This window comes from Abramis brama, assembly GCF_963993115.1.
Source record: "Abramis brama genome assembly, chromosome: 11".
NCBI classification, from domain to species: domain Eukaryota; kingdom Metazoa; phylum Chordata; class Actinopteri; order Cypriniformes; family Leuciscidae; genus Abramis; species Abramis brama.
This window is the reverse complement of record NC_139973.1, coordinates 15,973,532-15,997,310: the sequence shown is the minus strand read 5'-3', so window position 1 is coordinate 15,997,310 and position 23,779 is coordinate 15,973,532. Positions and strand designations below refer to the sequence as shown.

At 39.1% G+C, this 23,779-nt stretch overlaps 1 protein-coding gene across 1 annotated transcript in view; it reads right to left on the bottom strand.

Annotated features, from left to right (window-relative positions):
• The window catches only part of raver2 (ribonucleoprotein, PTB-binding 2), a 76,537-nt gene that overhangs the window by 38,645 nt on the left and 14,113 nt on the right, over positions 1 to 23,779 (bottom strand). Inside the window, exon 3 of the mRNA XM_084128747.1 lies at positions 3,373 to 3,845. Within this exon, the coding sequence (XP_083984873.1) occupies positions 3,373 to 3,845 (473 nt within the window). The remainder of the gene's footprint in view (positions 1 to 3,372; positions 3,846 to 23,779) is intronic.

Sequence of the window (23,779 nt, the reverse complement as noted above, 5' to 3'; positions counted from 1 at the left end):
TATATTTATATTGAAACAGCTGTGTTGAAGAACCTCAATTAGGAGAACATTACTAGAGTCACTCTTTCCAATCACTGTGCAGTTTTGAAAGAAGCTTTTAGATCATTAAAACCTCCTAAATATTGATGAGACATTTTCTGTTGACATAAGGCACATTTTGCATCTTGTTTTCCGGCATCTCCTGCACACAGATGAGCTGAATCACTTGCGCAGTTCATCGAGTTATCTCATTTATGTACAGTAGTGGGGGGGGTGGCAATATTCAGAGAGCTCCATTATTGATTCTTGAAGCAAAGCTTGAGTATTAAAGAGGCCTGAGAGCACTGTGATGCAATTTAAGGTCAAAGTCCCGAGAGCTTGATGCATCTCCAACGCTCCAGCAGATGGTGTGGGTTTAATGCTGCTGCAAAGCTTTATGGGATTGAGAGGGTGTAGCGTATTGATTTCTGTGTTGGCTGGTGTTCACCCTAACTGTAGATCTGAAGTCAGTGTTGCCCTTTAGCTTTAATGGTTCTGATTAGGATGGAGCTTGAGGAAACCGTATCCTGCATCAGCACTTAAAGGCAGTTTTCCTGGGAGGTATTGATTTCTGGAGGTTTGCATGGGGAAAAGCTCTCTCTTATTAACACAGTGGCGAGAGAAAGCTAAGCAGGGTTTCCACATAAGTCCTCGTCACCAAGTCTGGCAACAGAACTCAACCTCTAAAGCCAGATCATTATTACTTCCCTAATGACTAGGTCGGGAACAGAAAACTGGTTTGTCTCCAGAACCTGGTCCATTAAAAAAAAAAAAAAAAAAAAAAAAAAAGGTAACGAAGAATGGTTCTCAAACGTTTATTCTCAACAGAATGAAAATAGTGTTGCCAGTCAAGTCTGATTTATGAACAAATGACTCTTATGAGCTTTTTTTTGGTGAATTATAATGAGTTGGTTATTTTAGTGAATAAAAACAAAGAGCAATCAGTTTAGTCTGATTACCAAGCAAACGACTCTTCTGAGCCATTTCTTTAAAGGTCCCATGACATGCTATTTTTTGTAGGCTTTAATATAGTCCTTAGTGGTCCTTAGTACTGTATCTGAAATCTCTTTCCAAAAATTCAGCCTCGGTGCAGAATTATAGCCACTACAAGCCAGTCCCAGAATGAGCTTCCTTCAGACGGGCCGTTTCGGTGTCTGTAGCTTTAAATACTAATGAGGAGGAGAAAGGCGGCACAAGGTGGAGGGTGGGTGTGGCCTTGACCATCTTGCGCAACGGTACCATGCATGTTTGTTTATGTTGGATATATTGCAATGGCACGAAGACACGCAGTCGTTCAAGCATTTCAGTTTGACCCAGAATCTGATCCAGATGGAGAAGCAACGGATGAAGAAGTTGCAACTCAGCGGCTCCAGCAGGACGTTTCCGAATGGTTAGTTTAAAATATTATGTCTGGATACGGTACTTTATTCGGATGGTTTACAGTTATTATCATGTAGCTAACGCGAACCTACTGTTGCCTTTTCATGAGAGATCTGTAACGTCTGTAATTTATCTTATTACAATTACATCAAGCTCTGCGATCTTGAAATGCGGATATCGCGCGCGCCATATAACCAACAGGAAAACGGTTATCCAAATAACAAAGCGTCACTCACGTTACAGTGTGTGTATTCACACACACATACTTGATGCGGTCTACCTTTACATTAGCGCAAGTAACTGCATAGCTAATGTGACAGCCACATTCTACGTGTATCAAGCTAGGTAACCATAAACAGTAAAGCAACACACTTATATATAATTTGTTGACTTACTTGTCCGACGTTCAGCAAGCCCAGCTCTGTGTGTACCCTTCGGTGTTCATTTGTACATCCAATTATTGAGCAATTATTATGCTTCGCTCGCTCAAAAGCCATGATATCTCTCGTGGACAAACTAAAATCGCGTGCGCGCGTTCTACTTCCTAGCTCATTTTCTCATGGGCGAGAAATATTCTCTGGGCGGGCAAAGCAGAGAAAGGGGAGGTAACATTTCTCCTTATAACGTCATAAGGAGGAGATTCAAGATCAGCCCGGTTGAGCTTCCATTTTCTCAAAGGCAGAGAAAAATAGCAAAAGCTCGATTTACACCGATTAGAATTTCTAGAAACTTTGGGACCATATACAGGCTAGGGGAACTCATTAATGTTAAAAAACCTCAGAAAGTGGAAATTTCATGTCATGGGACCTTTAAGTGAATCAGAAAAACCCAGCACAGTGTAGTTGGATTCCCAAATGAATGACTCTTATCTGCTGGTTCTTTTTAGCAAATCAAAAGCATACAGCACAATCAAGGTGGTGTCATAATTCTGAATGAATTACTCTTATGCGCCAGTTCTTTTTTTAGCTAATCAAAAACTTGCAGTGCAAACAGTTCAGTTTAATTACCAAACAAATTACTCTTATGAGCCATTTCTTTAAGTAAATCAGAAAAACCTAGCGCAATCAGTGTAGCTGGATTCCCGAACAATTGACTCTTATGAGCCGGTTTGGTTACACTTTATTTTGATGGTTCCCTTTAGACATTCTGTTGACTAAAAGTAACATTGCACCTACATGTAAACAAACTCTCAGAGTATTAGTACACTCTGGTAGGGTTAGGGGTAGGATTAGTAGAATACGTTACTTGCAAAGTTACTTATAGTCATTAGAATGTCTAAAGGGGAGTATCAAACTAAAGTGTTAGTCTCCATAAGTCTCCTTTGAGCCGTTTTTTAGTCAATCAAAAACCTACGACACAATCAGTGTTATCCGATTACCAAACAAATGATTCTTATGGTTCTTTTTGTGAATCAAAATGTTACAGTGCAATCAGTGTAGTCTCGTCCTCAAACAAATTAACATTATGAACCAATTTTTTTTAAGTGAATCAAAATGATGAGCAAAATGAGCATGATCAATGTAGTCAGATTCTCTAACTATTAAACACGTATGAGCTGGTGCTTTTCAATTAATCAAAATCACTGAAAAGCTGACATTTTAATTATATTCTGACAAACTTTTATGGGTGTTTTTATGTCATTTTCTGGAGACGGACAGTTTGCATCCTCCTCAATTTTGATTGCATTGAAATGAACATCAGAGACAATATACCAAACTTCTCCTTTTGTGTTTAGCAGAAGAAAGAAAGTCCTAGATGTAAATGAAATGCTAAAATTTTTGGGTGAACTATCCCTTTAAAAGACTGCAAATGACAACAACATAATTTCTCTGTTTGATTTAAAAAAAAACCTCTCCCTTACTTCTTCAAAAGGCAAAATCATTTGTTTTATAAACTAATTATTTTCCAGTCGTGTCGGTGGAAGTGAAATGCCTGAATAAAAAACCCCCACTGCTACTTTTCTCCACATCTCACCTGGCAGAAGACGGGTTTGTAGCTCTCTGAAAAAATGTGAGCCAGCTCCTCCGAATCTTCAAAGTCTAGCGGCAGGCGATCCACGCATAGGCACTTGGAGTGGAGGTGTTCAGCAGAGGTCAGCTGGTTGACGTCAGCCCATTGCACCATGAGTGCGCGGTCACCCAGCGGTTTGCCCAAGAGTTCTGACCGTGCCCTGGAGGCCGAGTCCTTCTTCATGTACTCCACAAAGCCGTAGCCTTTGGAGTGACCCGTAAGGTCACTGTACACCAGGAAACAGCGCTCGATGTTGCCATAGGAACGCACCAGCTCCTGAAACTGGCCGGCAGTGACTGTGTAGGGCAGGTTGGTGACACACAGGAGGGAGTCCGTGGGCTGAAGCTGGACGGTGATGTCACGGCCTCGGATTGATGTCTGGTGCAGAGTTCGGATGGCATCCTGTGCCTGGTCACCATTTAGAAGAGTTACGAAGGCTAGTGAGACACACACACACATACACACAGACACAAAAAACATTAATGAAACACTCAAAGGGCAATCAAATGGACATTGAGTGTAAAAAAACAACAAGAGTACAAGAGTATTACGACCTATGTGTGACACTAGAAAAAATATAAAATTGTGGATCATGCTGAGTCTAACAAACACAAATGGAAAAACTCATCAAACTTAAAATTTAACATACACAGGCCAGAGAAAAACATCATTATATAACATCAAACATAAAATAAAATTGCAGCTTTATGTTAGTAGATGCATTTAATTTTTTTTGTTATATCACTGAAACGAGAGCAGACTGTGAATGAGGGCGCACACACAACCTAAAAAAACAAAAAGTCCAATTCTAGTGCAGACATCATCACATTTATTATACGTACATGTAATTCACAATGCATGTTTATAGACCATGTTCCTTCTATGCATGACACTTTAAGTCAGCATGAAATGAAAATTCACCCTATGTATTTTCTAAATGCATGTTATTGATCTGGGATGATTCATTCGTGCATGTTTCATTTATTTCTTCTCGTAATTTGAATGACGTATGCAGGACTTAAACCCCGCTCCTGCAAGCTCGAGTTCATCTGCCTCCATTTTTGAGGGCCACACCCACATCTCAAAATCCAATCAACCACTGACAGATAGATCCAAGTCCCCATCCTACATTTTTTTTTTTTTCGATAATCCGTTACACTCGGACTTGTCAAAATCTGGAAAAAAAACATTTGCTGCTACTTCCGTTTCATCCTGACTTGATATGAATAAAGCCTCTTATTCCAAAAAAAAAAAAACATTTAAGGGTTAAAACTACAATCTTACAGATTTTCTGTTGGATTGGCTCTTGGCAGATGGCTCTCAGTTTATTAACCTGATTAATTCCTGAAAACGTGACAGTACGGTGAGCCTGTCATTAAATAATTCTTTAATTACCATTAAATTCAATTAAATAATGTAATTAACTTCACAAGAAGTCTGTCCATTTAATTATCAAACATAAAAAGGATTTTACATTATTTTTAATAACAGGACACATTGTTGAAAACTGTTTATCACTCTTGCACTGAAGTTAATCTCATTTATACTTAATTTTTTGTCCTTCTCCACCCCCTTATTCCTCCCTTCCTTTTAACTAGAGTAAATGAAGCATAGATAAGCATTTTCTTATCCGACAAAGAAAAAATACAACGTGAACAAAGAACAGCTAACACAATAATCTTAGAAATCACAGCCACTTTACTGGTGACAGCGCTAAGCAACCATTTTTTAAAACACAGGAGGAACCTGATTATAGCCTTCGTCTCAATCTGTGACAGTTATTAGTTTCTTTTTTCTTGGCTAAGTCGAGTTAGGGGGTTTGTGTGATGGGGGGCTTTATTGTAGCAGCATAAAGCCTATAATTCTTCTGCCATGAGACATCTAAAATTACTCATTAATGTACAGTGCAGTCATTAGTAAGCGCTACATAGGGACTGACATGAAAATGACTAGCATGACGTGTCAATAGAAGATGACATTACTGTCTATTGCAGATCTTTTGTGGCTTCTTTAGGTCCGTTGTGGTCAGTATGAGTCCAGATCGAAGAGTTTATCATTGGCTTCTGCAAACATCATGAGACAAAGGCACAACAATTACAGCAATTATAAAGTTAAAATCACAGCGTTGAGCCTCCTCATCCCATGAGCATTGTCTGTGCTCCGTTTCCCCGTTCTTATTACACTCATTAGGCTTTTCGTTAGCTCTGAGATGATAATATGCTGGGGAGGAGTAACACTCACTCAGTTAGTGTAGTGTATGACATGAGCTCTACTCACACCGTGAGAGCTCATTGAGATTCATTAAGCCAGGGTGTGAAAGATCACAGCATTTAAAACAAGCACGGGCTTGTATCTGTTAGCACACGGGCTTAGATGATTGATGTAGTAGCTTCTGTCCAGGCTGGGTAAATCTCAATTTGCAGATTTTTGCTACATGCACTAAATGCACTTATTTGGCGATGTGAAAGTAGACCTACTGTCATAAAATTACAAATTCATTTCATACAACAGACTACTTTACTGCATACATGGTGTAAGTGTAAGCATCTAGCTAACACAAATCAGGTGTCTAAACCTTAGGCACGTGTGCCACTTTTGGCAGGCGGAAGAGTAAACATAGGCACACAATGGAGAGGGTGGTATACTACATGATTATTATTTTGACTACACACTGCATGATTATTTATTTGATTTTTGGAAATTATGAAATCAGGGTCCACTGTAAAAGCTTGGGGTCAGTGCGAATTTTTTTTTTAAAGACCCCCTGTGGTGAAAATCAAGCTTTTAATGTTGTTTATACGTCTATGTGGTGTTTTTAATATGCTTTAAAGGAACACTCCGACTTTTTGGGACTTTAGCTTATTCACAGTATCCCCCAGAGTTAGATAAGTCCATACATACCTTTTTCATTTCTGTGCGTTCTGTAAGTGTTATTTGACGCACCCACCGCTAGCCTAGCTTAGCACAAAGACTGGATGTAAATGGATAAGGTAGCATACTAATCCCAATAAGTGACAAAATAATGCAAACATTTTCCTATTTACATGTTGTGATCTGTATAGTCACAGCGTGTACAAATAACAAGGCTATATGAGACAGAGACCATTTTTAATCGTATAAAAACTGGGAACTATATTCTCACTAGGCGTAGGAGCACAGCTACTTGGGCGGAGTGATTAGCGCAGCACACAAGACGCCCTGTTGATGGTTCCGTAAACAAAACAAACGTGACTAACTAGCTAGTAGCGAACGTGACTCGTGATCATGGCTGACTTTGAGGAATTGTCAGAGGAATTTCACTCGACATGGGGCGTTTCTTCCAGTTGATCTTGTCACAATGGGGAAAAAAAACGACAACTGCCGGGTGTATTAGGGCAGAGAAATCTTCCGTGGTAGTGACGCAAATATTTTGATTGTCATCAAGCCTTGACATTGATGGCAATACCCGGTCCCATTCATTACAACAAAGGCACTCGGTTTCTGTCGGCATAGGTTGGCATGTTCCACATTTACACCACCAGTCCGTGTTCGTTCTGATTCTCCCTTCGACATCAATCTGTTCGGCATCTTGTCTTACAGCTTCCAAAGTTTGTAACTCCTCGTCTGTGTATTCTGGCTCAAAACTATATGGTTCTGGATCTTGGTTTGATACCCAGTAAAATTCCTCTGACAATTCCTCAAAGTCAGCCATGATCACGAGTCACGTTTGCTACTAGCTAGTTAGTCACGTTTGTTTTGTTTACGGAACCATCAACAGGGCGTCTCGTGTGCTGCGCTAATCACTCCGCCCAAGTAGCTGTGCTCCTACGCCTAGTGAGAATATAGTTCCCAGTATTTATACGATTAAAAATGGTCTGTCTCATATAGCCTTGTTATTTGTACACGCTGTGACTATACAGATCACAACATGTAAATAGGAAAATGTTTGCATTATTTTGTCACTTACTGGGATTAGTATGCTACCTTATCCATTTACATCCAGTCTTTGTGCTAAGCTAGGCTAGCGGTGGGTGCGTCAAATAACACTTACAGAATGCACAGAAATGAAAAAGGTATGTATGGACTTATCTAACTCTGGGGGATACTGTGAATAAGCTAAAGTCCCAAAAAGTCGGAGTGTTCCTTTAAGACAAACCATGTGCAAATTCATCAGTCAACACCATTACTGAGTATTTTCTCCTTAAAACTGCAGTGAAACAAAGACCGAAATCACGCCCTATACCCTTAAATAGTGCATTTGAGGGGACAGCCATTTGTAGTGGTGTCCGAAACCATAGTGGATGTTATCGAGTGCACTCATTCAATCCCACAATGCACCGCAATAACGAGTGTACATGGCGCAGCAGCTGAATCAATCATCCATCCATTTTCCAAACCGCACTGGTCCGGCGTAATATCATACAGTTATAAATTCCTTTTTAATTGATTATTAAATAGTTTAATTACGGTTTATACAAGCTAGTATCCATAGCACAATTCAGGATAAATCTTTTCATTACTACTGGAGCTTCTAGTTAGTTTCAATTAATTGTCAAACAACAAGCACAAACTATGCAAAAGCGGCAGCCCTTCCGACGTACTCAGTGTCTGAATTCGCTCACTTGTTTTCACTCACTCCTTCAAATGGACTATATTAGTGGAGTAATGTAGGGAATAGTGAATGAGGGTATAGGGGCGATTTCGAACACAGCAACAGTCTCAAAAACGTGGTTCGAAATCGCTGGTGTTTCTGATTCTGACGTCACAAACTACCTTGTTACCAATCACGTCAACGTGTGATCGTCAATGAGTGGATCTCTGAGCTGGTGTGAGTGAGTGGAGGCGGAGCTTATTTGCATATTCATAGAACCGCGTATACTAAATGAGGCAAGGGTGTAAAATTACAATTAAGTTATTTTAAGGCATGAAGAAATTTATTTTCAAGGAAAAAAAACATTTAAATTTGTCATTTTGGTGATCAAAGATGAGTTTTAAGAGATAAAATTATTGACTACAAGGGGACTTTAAAAAATCGTATTTACTCCAAATGTTTGAACGGTATTGTGGAATATTCTTCACATTTAAGCCACCAAAGTTAAAATATGAGGAACAAATCATGATGTTTAAGACCAAAAACTCTTACCAGTCTTTAAAAAAAGGGCAATTCCACGCAAAACTGTCACATCCATAACGCCAACTAAATACCATGGCATTGTGTTGGTGTTATGGATGTGACAGTTTTGCGTGGAATTGCCCAAAAGATAAAGTTTGGTACATTTCTCCTCCAAAAATGCTGTATATTCAAATCTTCAGACTACAAATCACAAAATAAAGTGCAACCAAATATTGTCCATTGAGCAAGCCAAGCTCCCTATGAGTGAAATCCCAGAAACGCCTTTGATGTGCATCTTCACTAATCTGCCTACTAAACACTGTAGCAACGTGAATGATGATTCAGCCACTGTGACACAGACATACGCAATCACTGTGGTTCTCGACAACTAGGTCTGTGGCAAAGAGCAGGCGACGCAGCTCAGTCCTGGTACTGTGCTCGTTATGGCTTGTTAGGCCTTGTTCAGACTGGGTGTCATTACCAGATGGCTGCAATATCTTAGCAGACCAAGGCCATGAGCGCCAGGCCAAGTTTGGGTCCTTCAGGCTGTGCATTGACAGAGTGTCCTCCCCCCACTAGCTGCCTTCAGTGGCAGAGTGCAAACAAGCCTTCCCCTGCTGCTTTACAGCATGTCAATTATCAAGCAGTCAGGCAGACGCACATGCACACTATCACAAACACGCAGACACGCTCTGTGATCCAACTACTGCTTTATGGCATGACCACTGGCAGGTCAGAGCTACACAAACACGTGCATACCTGTAGTTCCCAAATGCAACTATATCAATTCTAAGGTCACATGACATAACGTTAAATTTAACGGTACAACACACACACAGATTTTGGCGTCCAACCGCTATATCTCAGCATGTCAATTACCACTGAAAACACCCAACAAAGCTGACAGCTGCCATGATGAACATGCAAAAGAACAAACAGACACACTCATCTTTTATCTGTTGTGTAAAAAAATATATTTTTAAAACAATAGAAGGGCCAAATAGTTCACAACATTTGGCTCCCTTGATGGTTCTTAGGCCATTGCAGATGCAAGAGCAAGCCAAAATTCTGTCAATAAGTTCATTTAAAAAGTGCAAGTACTGTGTAGAACCAGTGATGAGATGCTGTCTGATGATGCCAGCATAATGTGATAATGTATGGAATAGACACTAGGGCTGTGCGATTAAACGATTTTTGATTTCGGCGTCCAACAATTATGAAAACAAGACAACCGAGGTAAAGAAATGATTGTGCTGCTGCCGCATTCCTTTCCTTAACAGCGGTGCACAGTCTTTCCTCCCTAAAAGCCTAAACTTAACATCCAAATCAGCCAAATAAGGGAGTATTGTAAAATGCAGTCTACTGTTACTAAACTGTGGGACATGTTTGATAATAAACAGTGTTATTAAAAGCTCATTAAGCCGCAAATGAGACACTGTTCCCCAGGCAGCTTTCTATGAGTGCGCTCCGAGGCTGAGTCGAACATGGATAAGCAATGGGCTTCGGATACACGACTAAATGCGTACACACATATATGTGAAAATGCCATTTTGGAGAGTATTCACATACACACAGTGGGTTATGTCTTAAGTAAACGTACTCAGTTGAGAAAGAAAGCGCGCGTGTAACAGTATATTGGATCCGTGAATTAGCCTAGCTCTTAAAGTGAGAGCAGCCTAATAAACCTGCTGCAGTCTGTCATTAATGATAATCAAACAACAAATGACAAAGTAAAACCACTCACTTTCCTGACTGAATAACTTAAGTAGCTTTAATAAGGATTAATCTATATTTAATGTGTACAGTAAGACTGTGCAGTGTTATTTTACATTTGTTTATTCAATTGTTTGTTTAGGCTATTGCTTATCTGAGTAACACTTTTAGTCCATCTTCCTGAAAAATTTTAAATAGTTAATTTAATTTGTAATGAAAACAAATCAAGTGCTATGATAAAAGAGTTTTGAGGTCAAAACATAGTATTGGGCAAGGAACCACATGAAAATAAGTCAATCTAATTAACTAATCTAATCTGCCCCTTAATCATAATTTAGGAATCTAAGGAATAAAAGTTGTTGGTGTTTAACTGCATCTGGTGTTCATTTTAGCTGGAAACTGCAGTGAATTGTATATATAGGTCTGTTTTTGGAGTTTTGCAAGAATGTAGGTACTAGAGGCACATTCTTTCCAATGAGCCTTCGTTGAAGGATCCGCCATCATTATCATGGAGTGTCCTAAATAAAATCTCCTCATCCAAAACAGATCTGAAAAAAACCCTTGCATACAAGTCAAAACACAGAAGCATAAAGTAAATGACAGAGCTATTTTCATTTCCAACCAAGCAAACAAAGATCCCGGATAATGGAGCGGTTAAATGCTAACATTATCCAGCCTCAATATTCAAATGCGTTCTGCTCTTCAGCAGCCACGACTTTGGCCTTTGTCCTCCTATATGTTCATGTTTTAGTGTGAGAGTGTGTGTGCTCCTTCTCCAAAGCCGCCTACATTTGCCACTGCATCAATTAATGATGATCTCCTTCTGCTTCCCCTGCATCAGTCATCTGGCTGAAGTGGTTATCGGGCTGAGCAGTAACTCCCACACACTCCTGTAAAAAGCCCCTCTAAAGCTTCAAGTGGACAACGAGACCCCCACGCCACTATTGGATCCATTTGCGGCCCCCTCTCTAGATCTTCATCATCTGTGAGATTGAGATGCATGCTGGGTCATTGTTCTGATGGAGTGCTCATGCTGTCTGAATCACTTACATCTGTTACCTAAATACATGCATCATCTAAATAAATGGGTCTAAATCTTATGAAACTTGTGAAGCTCAATTCATATTTCATCTAAAAAATACCACTAAGGAAAACAGAAATCCTTTTAGAACAAAAACAAAAACAATTCCTTCTCAACACTGACGCAAAAAATAATACATATTTTAAATTGTGAAGTATTTATACGTCACAGTATTATTTTTCATACTGCCTTTATACTGACTTAAAAATAAATAATAATAATAATAATACAAATCATGACACAGCAAGTTTTTAACTTTTTAGCAAAGTTAAGAATAATCTTTGAGAATAATGTGCTTTAATTGCCATGAAAATAATGCAAAATAAACCTAAAACATAAATAGTTGTTAAGAGGTTTAATTTTTTTAAAGCATTCTTTAAAATGTTTTTAACCACGATTATATATTCCAGTTTCAGCAGGACAAAAAACAGTGCTCATCTCCCAATTTGTGATTCTCGAAGGACAACCACATGACATGAGCCAAGAGAGTGGGCAGCCGTTTCCGGTGTGTTTCCCTCATAGATCACGCGTGTCAGATAGCAGCAGTTTTTAACGCCTATGATTTGTCACTGTACATGCTGATGAACTGTCCGTTGGGAGTGAATGCAAACGCTCACACGGCAATTAATTTCAGGGCTGTAAATCAGTCATTTAGAAATTGGGCACAGCAAACAACAGCGAACATAACAAGAATTGAGGTGTGAAATGACAGCATGTGGGCTTCTAATGGTGTACTTTGCCTCCCTTTGGGACTTGAATTCAGCTGTTATCTGTGCTGTCTCTCTTTGTGATAAGCCACTGTTGAGAGAGATCAGTGAAGTGCTGTCACAGGCATGAGCAAAATCCTGAGATGCTGAACCGATGGCTGAGCGGTTTTATGCTATTGTCTGCATAAACGTCCATATTTTAAGGATCTGTGTATGGTGGGAGACATTGTATTCTAAATATGTTACTACATCCAGGACTGACAAAATAAAAAAAATATCATCTGAAGTGAAGAACAACTGTTCAAAAGAGTATAAAGTTGTAGTCACCCATTGTGTCTGGTAAGAAGCTTCCAGGGTGAGCATTTGCTTGTTTCAAACTGGCAGAAAGCTTAATAAAGGATCAAGCGGTTGTATAATATAATATAATATAATATTCTGTACTTCACCGCCATTGTCTGAGCAGCTTGCCGTTAAAAAGAACATCTATAAACTATCTCTTTCTATGACCTATCAGTCGTGACCAGCTTGTCTTCACATTGTAAACAAACACAAAGGCAATGTTAAAACAAAAATCAAAAGGGTCTAATCACTTAATTAGACACCTTCATATATCCATCCCTAATTGATACTTTTAAAAATGTGCAACGACACACACACACAAAGCTTCACAAAAGGGCCTATATGAGCCCCTCTCGATCACACCTAGTGAAGTAGGCCATGAAAGGCCAGAACATTGATGGCCTATCAAAAATAATTGGGCAAAATCAGCAGGGCTGTATGTGAGCCCTCATATATTATGAGGCTGAATGAGGATAAAAATGTACGCAGACAGAGAGAGACTTTTATCAAAGAAGACTCCCGACATCGTGGTCACTAAGGCAGCTTGAAAGCACTCTACAGACATTTCAACTGCATTAGTCCGAAAGAAAAGTGTCAACTGACAGATAATAGGTGAGATCTGAGGACCACAGATAGGACTGCAACTGAACTATTGATGCTATTAATAAATGATAAAAAAAGAAAGAAAAGCTTATAACAAACACTTTCTTCAGAACATATCATGGTCTTGTTATGCAAAGTGTTCTGGAAAAAAGCCTGACGGTACACATAAATATCTCTGAAATCTAAAGTAATGATGTATTAGAATAAAATATACAAAAGTAGATTACTGATTTATCCAATTAAATTATGCTGCCCTTTTTAAAAATCAAGATGATTTCTTTAATGAATACATCATATCAAAGGTCCTGAGAGAGAAAAGCCAGTTTTGTGCTTGATTACCAGTATGCATTTTAAATTCTCAGTTCTCCAAAAACATTTAATGCAAATGACTTATGTCAAAGGAATTGTGTGTAATTTTTTAGATGTATTTCCTATCCAAGCTTAACTCGCAGAGACAACTATAAGTAAGCCTATCTAAGGATAATTCCCTGAAAAATATAAACACTGTGGCTCTTTGGCACTATCAAAACATTGCTGTGTGTTTTATTTTTTGTTTTGTTCAGAGAAGGTCAATAATACCTGGAGAAAGCCAACTATTAACATTGTTTCAAATGATACGTTACATGCAAATTCCAAAATATAGCAATTATTTATGTAGTTTTGCATCAATGCTAACTAGGCCTATTGAGCCGGTGTGGTTCGAGCCGAATCAGCGTAAGCTCTTTTGATCCGTATGTGTCTTCATTATAGGACAGTGCAGTTTAAACAAAAGTCCCATTGTTTAACTTTTTCCCATACCCACCGCATCCATTGTCATTCTGCTGCCTGTCCGGGACACCACACATTCCTTCAGAATTCCATCACGTAATGGATGCCCCTATTGAAACAAGTGAGCTTTTTTTGTTCTACAGTATAACTACAGAGGATGGGAAAATCTAGTGCGGTTGACGGTGGGATCTAAGTGTTAAATTAACAGGCTTTGTTTTGTAATGCGCAGCCATTAACAACTGCTTTCAAACCAAGTAGCAAATTTGTTGAGCTCGGTGATGGGGATCTTGAGTAAACTTTGCATAGGAGATGGAAGATAAATATTCCTCATTACCTAAAGAGATGAAGCAACAGCCCGGAGCAAATCCCTCTACGAGAGTGTGCACCTTCACACACACACACACACACACACACACACACACACACACTGTCTGTTGTTTTGTAATTTCAGGGAAAAACATCTTTACAAGCCACTCTTACCACCTCTATTAGAAGCAAAAATAAGAACACAAAGTAGACTTCACAAGCATTATTTTACTAGAAAGGCTATGCAGTCATATAAACGGGAGGGAGAGAGAGAGAGACAGAGGAAGGTGTGATCCCTAATGGTTTCCCCAGACACTGACAATTCAATTAAATACACTAGTGTGTAGGTTTTCTTGTATTACTCTTTTCTCCAACTGCTGTAAGTCTATTCTTCCACATCACTCCTGAGTGCAATAAAGACAGCAGCTCTCAGTGCAGAAACACAAAAACTAAAACCATAAACCTATGCAGGATTATTACTGATAAAAACGATCATGAATCATGCATTTCCTTTGAAAACCAGAGCTTGATTAGAACTTTATACTGAATAGCTTTATACTAGCTTTGACTAAACATACTAATTCCAGTGGATCCTCAAACTGTTGGCAAAACCTCATACAGTAGCTCCACCCGCATAAATCGTGAACTTTTTGGAGACCGTCTCTGCTTGTTTGCAGTGCAAGGACAAAAGAACTGGTTTTGCACAGACGTTGTGCAGTCAGGGAGGATGAAGAACCGGTCCTGTTGGTGTTTTGGCATATCCGGACTTGGTTCTCGGAGCTCATGCTCCTCCCTGTGGAATCAGGGACGGGGTACAATCTGGCACCCGGGTCTAGACCTCTGGAACTCCACATCTGGCCCCTGGACGGGACGCGGAAGACTTGAGTGGGCTATCATCACCAGCAGTAATAGACACTATCACTCAGGTTCGAGCCCCCTCCATGAGGCAGGCCAATGCTTTCAATTGGAGTCTGTTCGCTAACTGGTGTGCTTCCCGAAAGGAAGACGCGCAGATATGTGCAGTCGGGTCAGTGCTTTCCTTCCTGCAGGACAGGTTGGAGGGTCGACTGTCCCCTTCCACCCTGAAAATGTATGTGGCCTCCAGAGTGTCACTTCACAACACAGTGGAAGATACATCTTTAGGGAACAACGACCTGATCATCAGGTTCCTCAGAGGCACCATGAGGATGAAGCCTCATATGCCACGCCTTATTCCCTCATGGGATCTCTCACATTGTGTGGCCACTATATAAGGATGTCGTTATCTCGACAAAATTATCTTGTGGCCACAACATATTATCACTTTCCCGCAAGTTAATATGTCGTAGTCACAACAAAACTAAGAGAACGGAACATGTTCCCTCTATACTGTAAGTGAAATTGTGTTTATGAACGTTTTATTGCATTTACTTCTGCAAAACAAAAGGCTGATTTGATAGGAAGATGGAGCTGATGTAGGCAGTACTTCTAAGTACTGCAAGGAGCCTGTGCAAATAGTTTGGACTATATGCCAATATGTAGTTCATGTAGTGATACAGTGAGGAAAATAAGTATTTGAACACCCTGCTATTTTGCAAGTTCTCCCACTTAGAAATCATGGAGGGGTCTGAAATTGTCATCGTAGGTGCATGTCCACTGTGAGAGACATAATCTAAAAAAAAAAATCCAGAAATCACAATGTATGATTTTTTAACTATTTATTTGTATGATACAGCTGCAAATAAGTACAGTATTTGAACACCTGAGAAAATCAATGTTAATATTTGGTACAGTAGCCTTTGTTTGCAATTACAGAGGTCAAACGTTTCCTGTAGTTTTTCACCAGGTTTGCACACACTGCAGGAGGGATTTTGGCCCACTCCTCCACACAGATCTTCTCTAGATCAGTCAGGTTTCTCGGCTGTCGTTGAGAAACACGGAGTTTGAGCTCCCTCCAAAGATTCTCTATTGGGTTTAGGTCTGGAGACTGGCTAGGCCACGCCAGAACCTTGATATGCTTCTTACAGAGCCACTCCTTGGTTATCCTGGCTGTGTGCTCCGGGTCATTGTCATGTTGGAAGACCCAGCCTCGACCCATCTTCAATGCTCTAACTGAGGGAAGGAGGTTGTTCCCCAAAATCTCGCAATACATGGCCCCGGTCATCCTCTCCTTAATACAGTGCAGTCGCCCTGTCCCATGTGCAGAAAAACACCCCCAAAGCATGATGCTACCACCCCCATGCTTCACAGTAGGGATGGTGTTCTTGGGATGGTACTCATCATTCTTCTTCCTCCAAACACGTTGAGTGGAATTATGACCAAAAAGTTCTATTTTGGTCTCATCTGACCACATGACTTTCTCCCATGACTCCTCTGGATCATCCAAATGGTCATTGGCAAACTTAAGACGGGCCTTGACATGTGCTGGTTTAAGCAGGGGAACCTTCCGTGCCATGCATGATTTCAAACCATGACGTCTTAGTGTATTACCAACAGTAACCTTGGAAACGGTGGTCCCAGCTCTTTTCAGGTCATTGACCAGCTCCTCCCGTGTAGTTCTGGGCTGATTTCTCACCTTTCTTAGGATCACTGAGACCCCACGAGGTGAGATCTTGCATGGAGCCCCAGTCCGAGGGAGATTGACAGTCATGTTTAGCTTCTTCCATTTTCTAATGATTGCTCCAACAGTGGACCTTTTTTCACCAAGCTGCTTGGCAATTTCCCCGTAGCCCTTTCCAGCCTTGTGGAGGTGTACAATTTTGTCTCTAATGTCTTTGGACAGCTCTTTGGTCTTGGCCATGTTAGTAGTTGGATTCTTACTGATTGTATGGGGTGGACAGGTGTCTTTATGCAGCTAACGACCTCAAACAGGTGCATCTAATTTAGGATAATAAATGGAGTGGAGGTGGACATTTTAAAGGCAGACTAACAGGTCTTTGATGGTCAGAATTCTAGCTGATAGACAGGTGTTCAAATACTATAGTTAAAAATAAATAAATAGTTAAAAAATCATATATTGCGATTTCTGGATTTTTTTTTTTTAGATTGTCTCTCACAGTGGACATGCACCTACGATGAAAATTTCAGACCCCTCCATGATTTCCAAGTGGGAGAACTTGCAAAATAGCAGGGTGTTCAAATACTTATTTTCCTCACTGTATTTATATTTTATATAACAGACCGTAGGTTCGGATGTTTTGTTACTGCCATTTATTCCTGCAAAATAAAAGGCTGATAACTTGCGCATTCTGATTAAGAAGATTGAGTGAATGTAGGTAATAGTTCAGGTTCATGAAGGGCCCATCAAAAGGGTAAAGCCCAGGGGCCTCTGATAGTCTTAATGCAGCCCTGTCTAGTATATACATCCTATAATTTAACCCAAAAACTTGAGTGATTCGTATGTTGATTTAACCAAAGAGTGTAAACACGCTGGCTCTGTGGCGCTATCAAAACATTGTTCTGTTTGTTTGAGCCGCCCAAAGATGTCTAATATACCCGGAGAGAGCTATCATTTATCATCCATTCTCCTGCATGGCAGTTACTCGGCTGACGTATGCAACTCTTGAACTACGCAACCTGTTGTCATCTTTGCTTCATGCTATTTACAGCCCTTGAAAAAGCCCTTGAACACAACACACCTACAGATCTTTGCAAGATGTGTATCATAATCTATATCAAGGGAAAAAAGTTACTAATTTATATCATCAGCATTCCACAGACTGAAAAATACCACTCTGAACAAGAGCTGCTTCCCTTTCCAGAGAATCCAAACATTTATAAAGCTGGAGGGCCTGCAGCTGCTAAAGGAGAAAGCTGTCCACCAGCCTTGTTTGGCATTTAAAGGCATGAGTGGTTTTTAACCTCCCTAAAGAGGCTTCAGGAATAAAAGTACAGAGTGTGAAAGCAAATCTGAGCTTTATTAAACTGAGCTTGTCAGGGTGATGTTATATGACTTTGTGTTTTTGGTAGGTTAATAACATGAGTCTGAGCATAGAGGACCTCCATATCAGGGTTATTAAAGTGAACTAAAACAAAACCATAAAAAACTTTTGGAGGCGACAAAATGGTAGTTGCGTTGACTGTCAATGGAGGGACAGAAAGCTCTTAGATTTCATTAAAATATCTTCAAAGATGAATGAAAGTCTTACGGGTTTGGATTGAAACGACATGAGGGTAAGTAAATGATAACAATTTTCATTTTGGGGTAAACTAACCCTTTAATGATACTAAAATAACACTGCTCCATATTCTTCCAAAGACACACTTTACAGTTACTTCACTTTATTACTCATTGACGGTAGATTGAAAAGACCTTACAAAGATTTAGCCATGTCGGACGTGACATCTCTGAGATCAGTAACAATGCAGACTTGTGCTTCTAAGAACGGGCTGTTTGAAATGAGAGCTTCCCACTATTGTCACTATTTTTGTTTTGGAAGGCTGCTCTTCCCTGGCAGGCCTTAAAAGCATATGTTCAGATCATTTAGCCTAGGAACATTCATAATGCAGTACGATGCAACTATAACATGAGTAAGAAGGGGGAGGTGTGTAATTCCCTTACTGTAAGCCTCCAGCATTGGGAATATCAGAGCATATTTCAATTCCGGGCTGTACGCCAGATGAGACAAAAAGTAAAAAAAATTCTGTAGGATTTCTTTTTTCCTTCATCTTCCACATCATAAAAGCTGTCATTCGTTCTCACATCTCTGATTACTTTCGCTCCTTGCAGTCTTTATCAATATTTCCTCACCTTTCCTCATTTCTTTTTTACTCTCTCCTGCTCTTCAACATAAACTCAACTCAAATCGAAAGAGCAGGTCACATGCTATGTGAATCACTCATTTTTAAATTGTTCAACTAGTTTCAGGCAAGTATTGAAGAGCAAAAGTAGCGTTCCAGCTCCTGCAGGCACGCTGGACTCTGATCCTTGACATCAGAGCCTCTGCTGGGGTGCTGGCAGGAGGTGACAAGCCCCGAGCGGCTGGAGGATGAGATCATCATGGTGTTTCACCTTTATCCCTAGATACTGCTAATTAGAGCATGTGGGAATGTTTGCCATGCTGCCAGGGGTTTTAGGCACTGACGACATTTAGCAGGCCAGAATCCCGGTATTACATGAAGGTGCAGGTTGATAATCAGCCTTAGGTTTAGCACTGGACTGTGCAAAATACCCATGTGTGAAATATGCAGCTGTAATAACAGTAATCATGCAGCTGCGGTTCATTCCGAAAGTGGGCACACATGGATTGGCTATGATATGTTGATATATATATAGCTGATAATAATTTATTTATATTAATTTATATATTAAATTTATATTTATAAATAATATTTGTTTTGGTCCCACTTTATATTAACTGGCTTAAACTACTATGTACTTACACCGAAAAATAAGTACAATGTACTTATTGGGGACAGGTGTGGTGGTACGGTAGGTTTAAGGGTGGATTAAGGTGTAAGGGAAGGATCAACAGCTGTAATTACACGCAGGTATTTTTAAAATATAAGTTCAACGTAAAAACATGTATGTACACAAAATTATTCATTTCAATGTTAGTACATAGTAGTTAAATCCACTTAATATAAAGTGGGACCTTTTTTTATTTAATTTTTTTCTAAGTACCGCAACCGGCCAATAGTTTTTTCTTGTTTTGCTGATAAGTGTTGGAAATGGACTTTTATATTGATAGTGCTGGGACCAAGGATGCTGCAAACTTTTTTAATTAAAATTTAAGGCTTTTTAAGACCTTTTTAAGACCAGAAGAAATCAAAATTAATACCGTACATTAGGGGTGTGCAAAATTGACAAAAATATATCTCGATATTCTCGATAGTTTTGTTGATAATAATTAGATGATATTTTACTGATTGTGTTTTTGTGCTGGTGCCATGGCTGGTTTAGGCCCGTTGTTGACAGCTGACTCATGAAGATATTCATATTTTTCATATTCTATGCAGTGGTCAGTTCACAGCAGTGACAGAAATTAAAACATTTTATTAAGGGGCAATGCGACAAGTCACTGTCTTAATAAGTGAGTTGAGGGAGTCATTCATTCAACCGATCTGTTCAAACAGCTGATTCATTCAGGAAAGAAGCAAGTGATGGGTCTTTGAATCATTAAATTGATTTAAAAAAAAAGTATTCAAATGATTTTATCCATATTGATTCATTGGTAACACTTTACAATTAGTTAACTACATTAGTTAACATGAACTAACAATTTAAAATTCTTCTAAGTAATTTATTAATCTTAGTTAATGTTAATTTCAACATACTAATACATTATTAAAATCATAAGTTGTATCTGTTAATATTATTTAATGGACCTGAGCTAACAGGTAGGCAGTAGTTACATTTTTATTAACCAACATTAACGAATGATAATAAATACTGTAACAAATGTATTTGTTAATGTTAGCAAATGCATTAAAAATTGTAACTAAGGGGACCTTATTTTAAAGTGTTGTTTACTCTATTTTAGTAAATATTATATGAAATAAAACATTTAATTGCAGCATGTGTTGCTTACTATATTTAAATTGACTTGTATATTGTTCATTAAACTAAAAAAATTTCAACATTCACTGACCAATCCGATTGTAGTGTTAGGGGCTTGAACAATGTTCTTAACAACCAAAAATGTATCTCGAATTTCAAAGGAAGGGATGACCAATCACAGAAATACTTTTCCAGGACCAACAAAGAACGTTGATCCAGCAACACATCTTTCTTGGCTACATCACTTTGTGCAACTCAGAATAGATTTCACCTCTTATGAACCCCATTACACTGAAGCATCTGAGCTTTGATCATTCATGGTTTTTCATACTGATATGAAGATAAGCCAAATGATGCTAGAAAATTTTAACTCATCCTTCCACATTTAAAAAATAATAATAATAATAAAAAAATAAGACATTAAAGCTGATTTTTCAACAACATTTCAAAGCAAGTTGCTTGTACCACTCTGCAAGATGCTGTTAGCTCTACAGATATCATAGCAGTTCTAAATGTGAGAATGTAGAAAATTTGGCCAGGTTTGTGTCTACAATCCTGCACTGAATTTTGATAAAAGGTTTATTGTTCCCATCACAACAACATTCAGAGAAAATTGTTGCATTTAGAGGAGCAATTTTTTTTATAATTGCAGTAAATAAAGATTTAAAAACGATTTTACATGTGTTATTTGACTTGCCTTTCGATTCAATCTATGCCCAAAGTAAAGGTACATTGTTCGCACCCCATGAACAGGACTAAACATATACTACAACCTTGTTTCCTGAACTGACACGGTAAAGGTTGTGCCAAATTTAGGCAGTCTGTAAAAGGTTTGCTTACATTTGGTCTGGAGGAGTGTGAATGTATTCGCATTTTGGTTCAGTCCTGTTTACCAGTGTATCCTGTCAGTTGACCTAGTTTTCCTAGGGTCTTTACCATGATGGTAGTTGAACAAACTCAGCGTTACAGGATTAGTTTCAAGTTAACAAAATCGAACTAATTCAATCAGGCTTTGTTTGTACCATTATGCTGTAGACGCTGTACCATGAGTTGAAATAGCAAAAGAAACTGGGCAAGCGACTTTATTGCATCAGATATGTGTCACTTTGCTCACAGCTGATTGGTTCAATTTCGGTTCGGAACATAACCTGCCCCAGAGAAGGTTAGCCGTGGAGTATAAATTATTATGGCGATGAACACCACTAAGAGCCGAGCCACTTTCATGGTGCCTAAAGCCCAGGGTTGGCTTAAAGGGGTCATATGATGCGATATCTTTTTCTTTAGTGTGTTATGTAGCTGTCTGTGCATGTATAAGATCTGCAGAGTTACAAAGCTCAAAGTGTCAAATCTAAAGAGATATTCTTTATAAAAGTTCAGGCTCAGCCATGCCTTCCTAAAACGCTTCGTTCAAACACGTCCCCACAAATCTATGTCAGTGTGTGGGGGAAGAGTTTCATAACACCGCCCAAATGTATACGCAAAGAAAGAAGGCGTAACTTTTATTCTCGCTGTATTATTGTTGCCGCCGGCACCACCATGTTGTGGAGACGCTGTGTTTTTCGTTGCGAAAGCCAAACTACTTTGTTTGGCCTTCCAAAAAAGGACACAGAAAACAGTGCTTAAGCTTCATTTACAACTGTTCCAGAACAGTACAACTAAAAGTTTCGACTGTGTGCTGTGCATTTTTCGGAGGACTGTTTCCAGAACCTGTGAGAGTACAAGGCCGGTGTTGTGCACAAAGGCTGATTCTAAAAAGTGGGCAATTCCATCTTTGCATGTACATTCTGGTGCTTCTGACTCGAAGACACCAAGTAAGTATGTTTTCATATTTTGAATTTTGAGAATTTGCTCTATTCAAACACGAGTTTTGAGCAGTATAGAGTAGCGCTTGCTTTTCGTTTCTACGATCACAAATGCAGACATAGTTTTATGTTTACAGTGTTCTCACACCCATAGCGTAACGCGTAAAAAGACAGTAAGTCATTATAATCAGTAATTATGTCCCCAATGAAATAAAACCTTACCAATCTGCTACGTTCTGCTCCAGTTGATCGATCAGCTTGGTCATCTGCATTTTCCAGTTCAGATTCGGGCTCGAACTGATAAGGTAGTTCCGACATTATCGCTTTTGGGGGCTGATGTTCCATAAGGGACGTGACATTTCTGTTTTTGGGCCAATCACAATACACTGGATCGATAGCCAATCAGAGCACACCGCGCTTTTCAAAACGATCTTTAAAAATCGACACTTTTGAGAAAGGCAGGGCATAGAGGAGCAACAATAACGTACAGTATGTGTAAAATAATGACTTTTTTTAATCTTAAACCATGTAAACACATTGCATTAAACCAAATACACAAAATAATGTTCTTTTTAGACCCATCATATGACCCCTTTAAACTAACCCAGCTTCATGGTATAGGCCCCTAGTCTGTGTCTGTTTGATTCATTACACCTGTCGTCCAACTAATTAGCTTATAAGTTCCCTCATTTGTTCTAGTATTTATACTCCCTGTGTTCTTGCAGTCCTTGTCCTGTCTCGTCAGTGTTGAGGTGTTGTGAATCAGTTTCCCTGAGTTTTCCTGAGTATTTTTGAATTAAAGACTGTTTCCTGGATTATTCCTGTTGTGCGCTTTGTTCAGGCCAACTACCCGTGACACTTCAAACCTATGAACTATCAGTACCAGTTCCAAGTGAACAAGCCTTTCCTCTTTTTAAGCTGTTTCCTCTAATTACTTAAACTGAAACAATGAAATACACGTTATGCTTGACTTCAAATATGTTACCATATGTTAGACTTAAAATGATTTCTCTGCATGGATGAAAATTACAAGCTTGGTTTGTTTTGGAAGTAACCCTGAGCTTTCCAATTGTCTGAAATGCAGTTGAAATAGCAGCTCTTTGTGATGTATTAGATCATCATTGTAAGTGATGGACTGAAGTTAATTATGAATTATTAAAAAGTTAAAATTATAAGTGAAATCTAAAATGCACCTGCTCAATTGATTCAATATTTAATATGGAACAGAAATAGAAATGGACAAATAAGCACTGTGACAGAATGTACAAACTCAAATAACCTCAAAGCTTCACTTTACTTCAAAGAAACAGGCAACATTTTTGCAGTTAGAGAGCTGAGACTCTCCATCAAGACAATTCTCTGTAAGTGCTCATTCACCACCACAGGAAATTAACATCTCAGGTGCGCTAAGTAGGCAAATGTGTGGTGGGTTTTTCTTTTTTTGAGAGAGAGAGAGAGGTCTGGATTCTGATGGCTGAGATG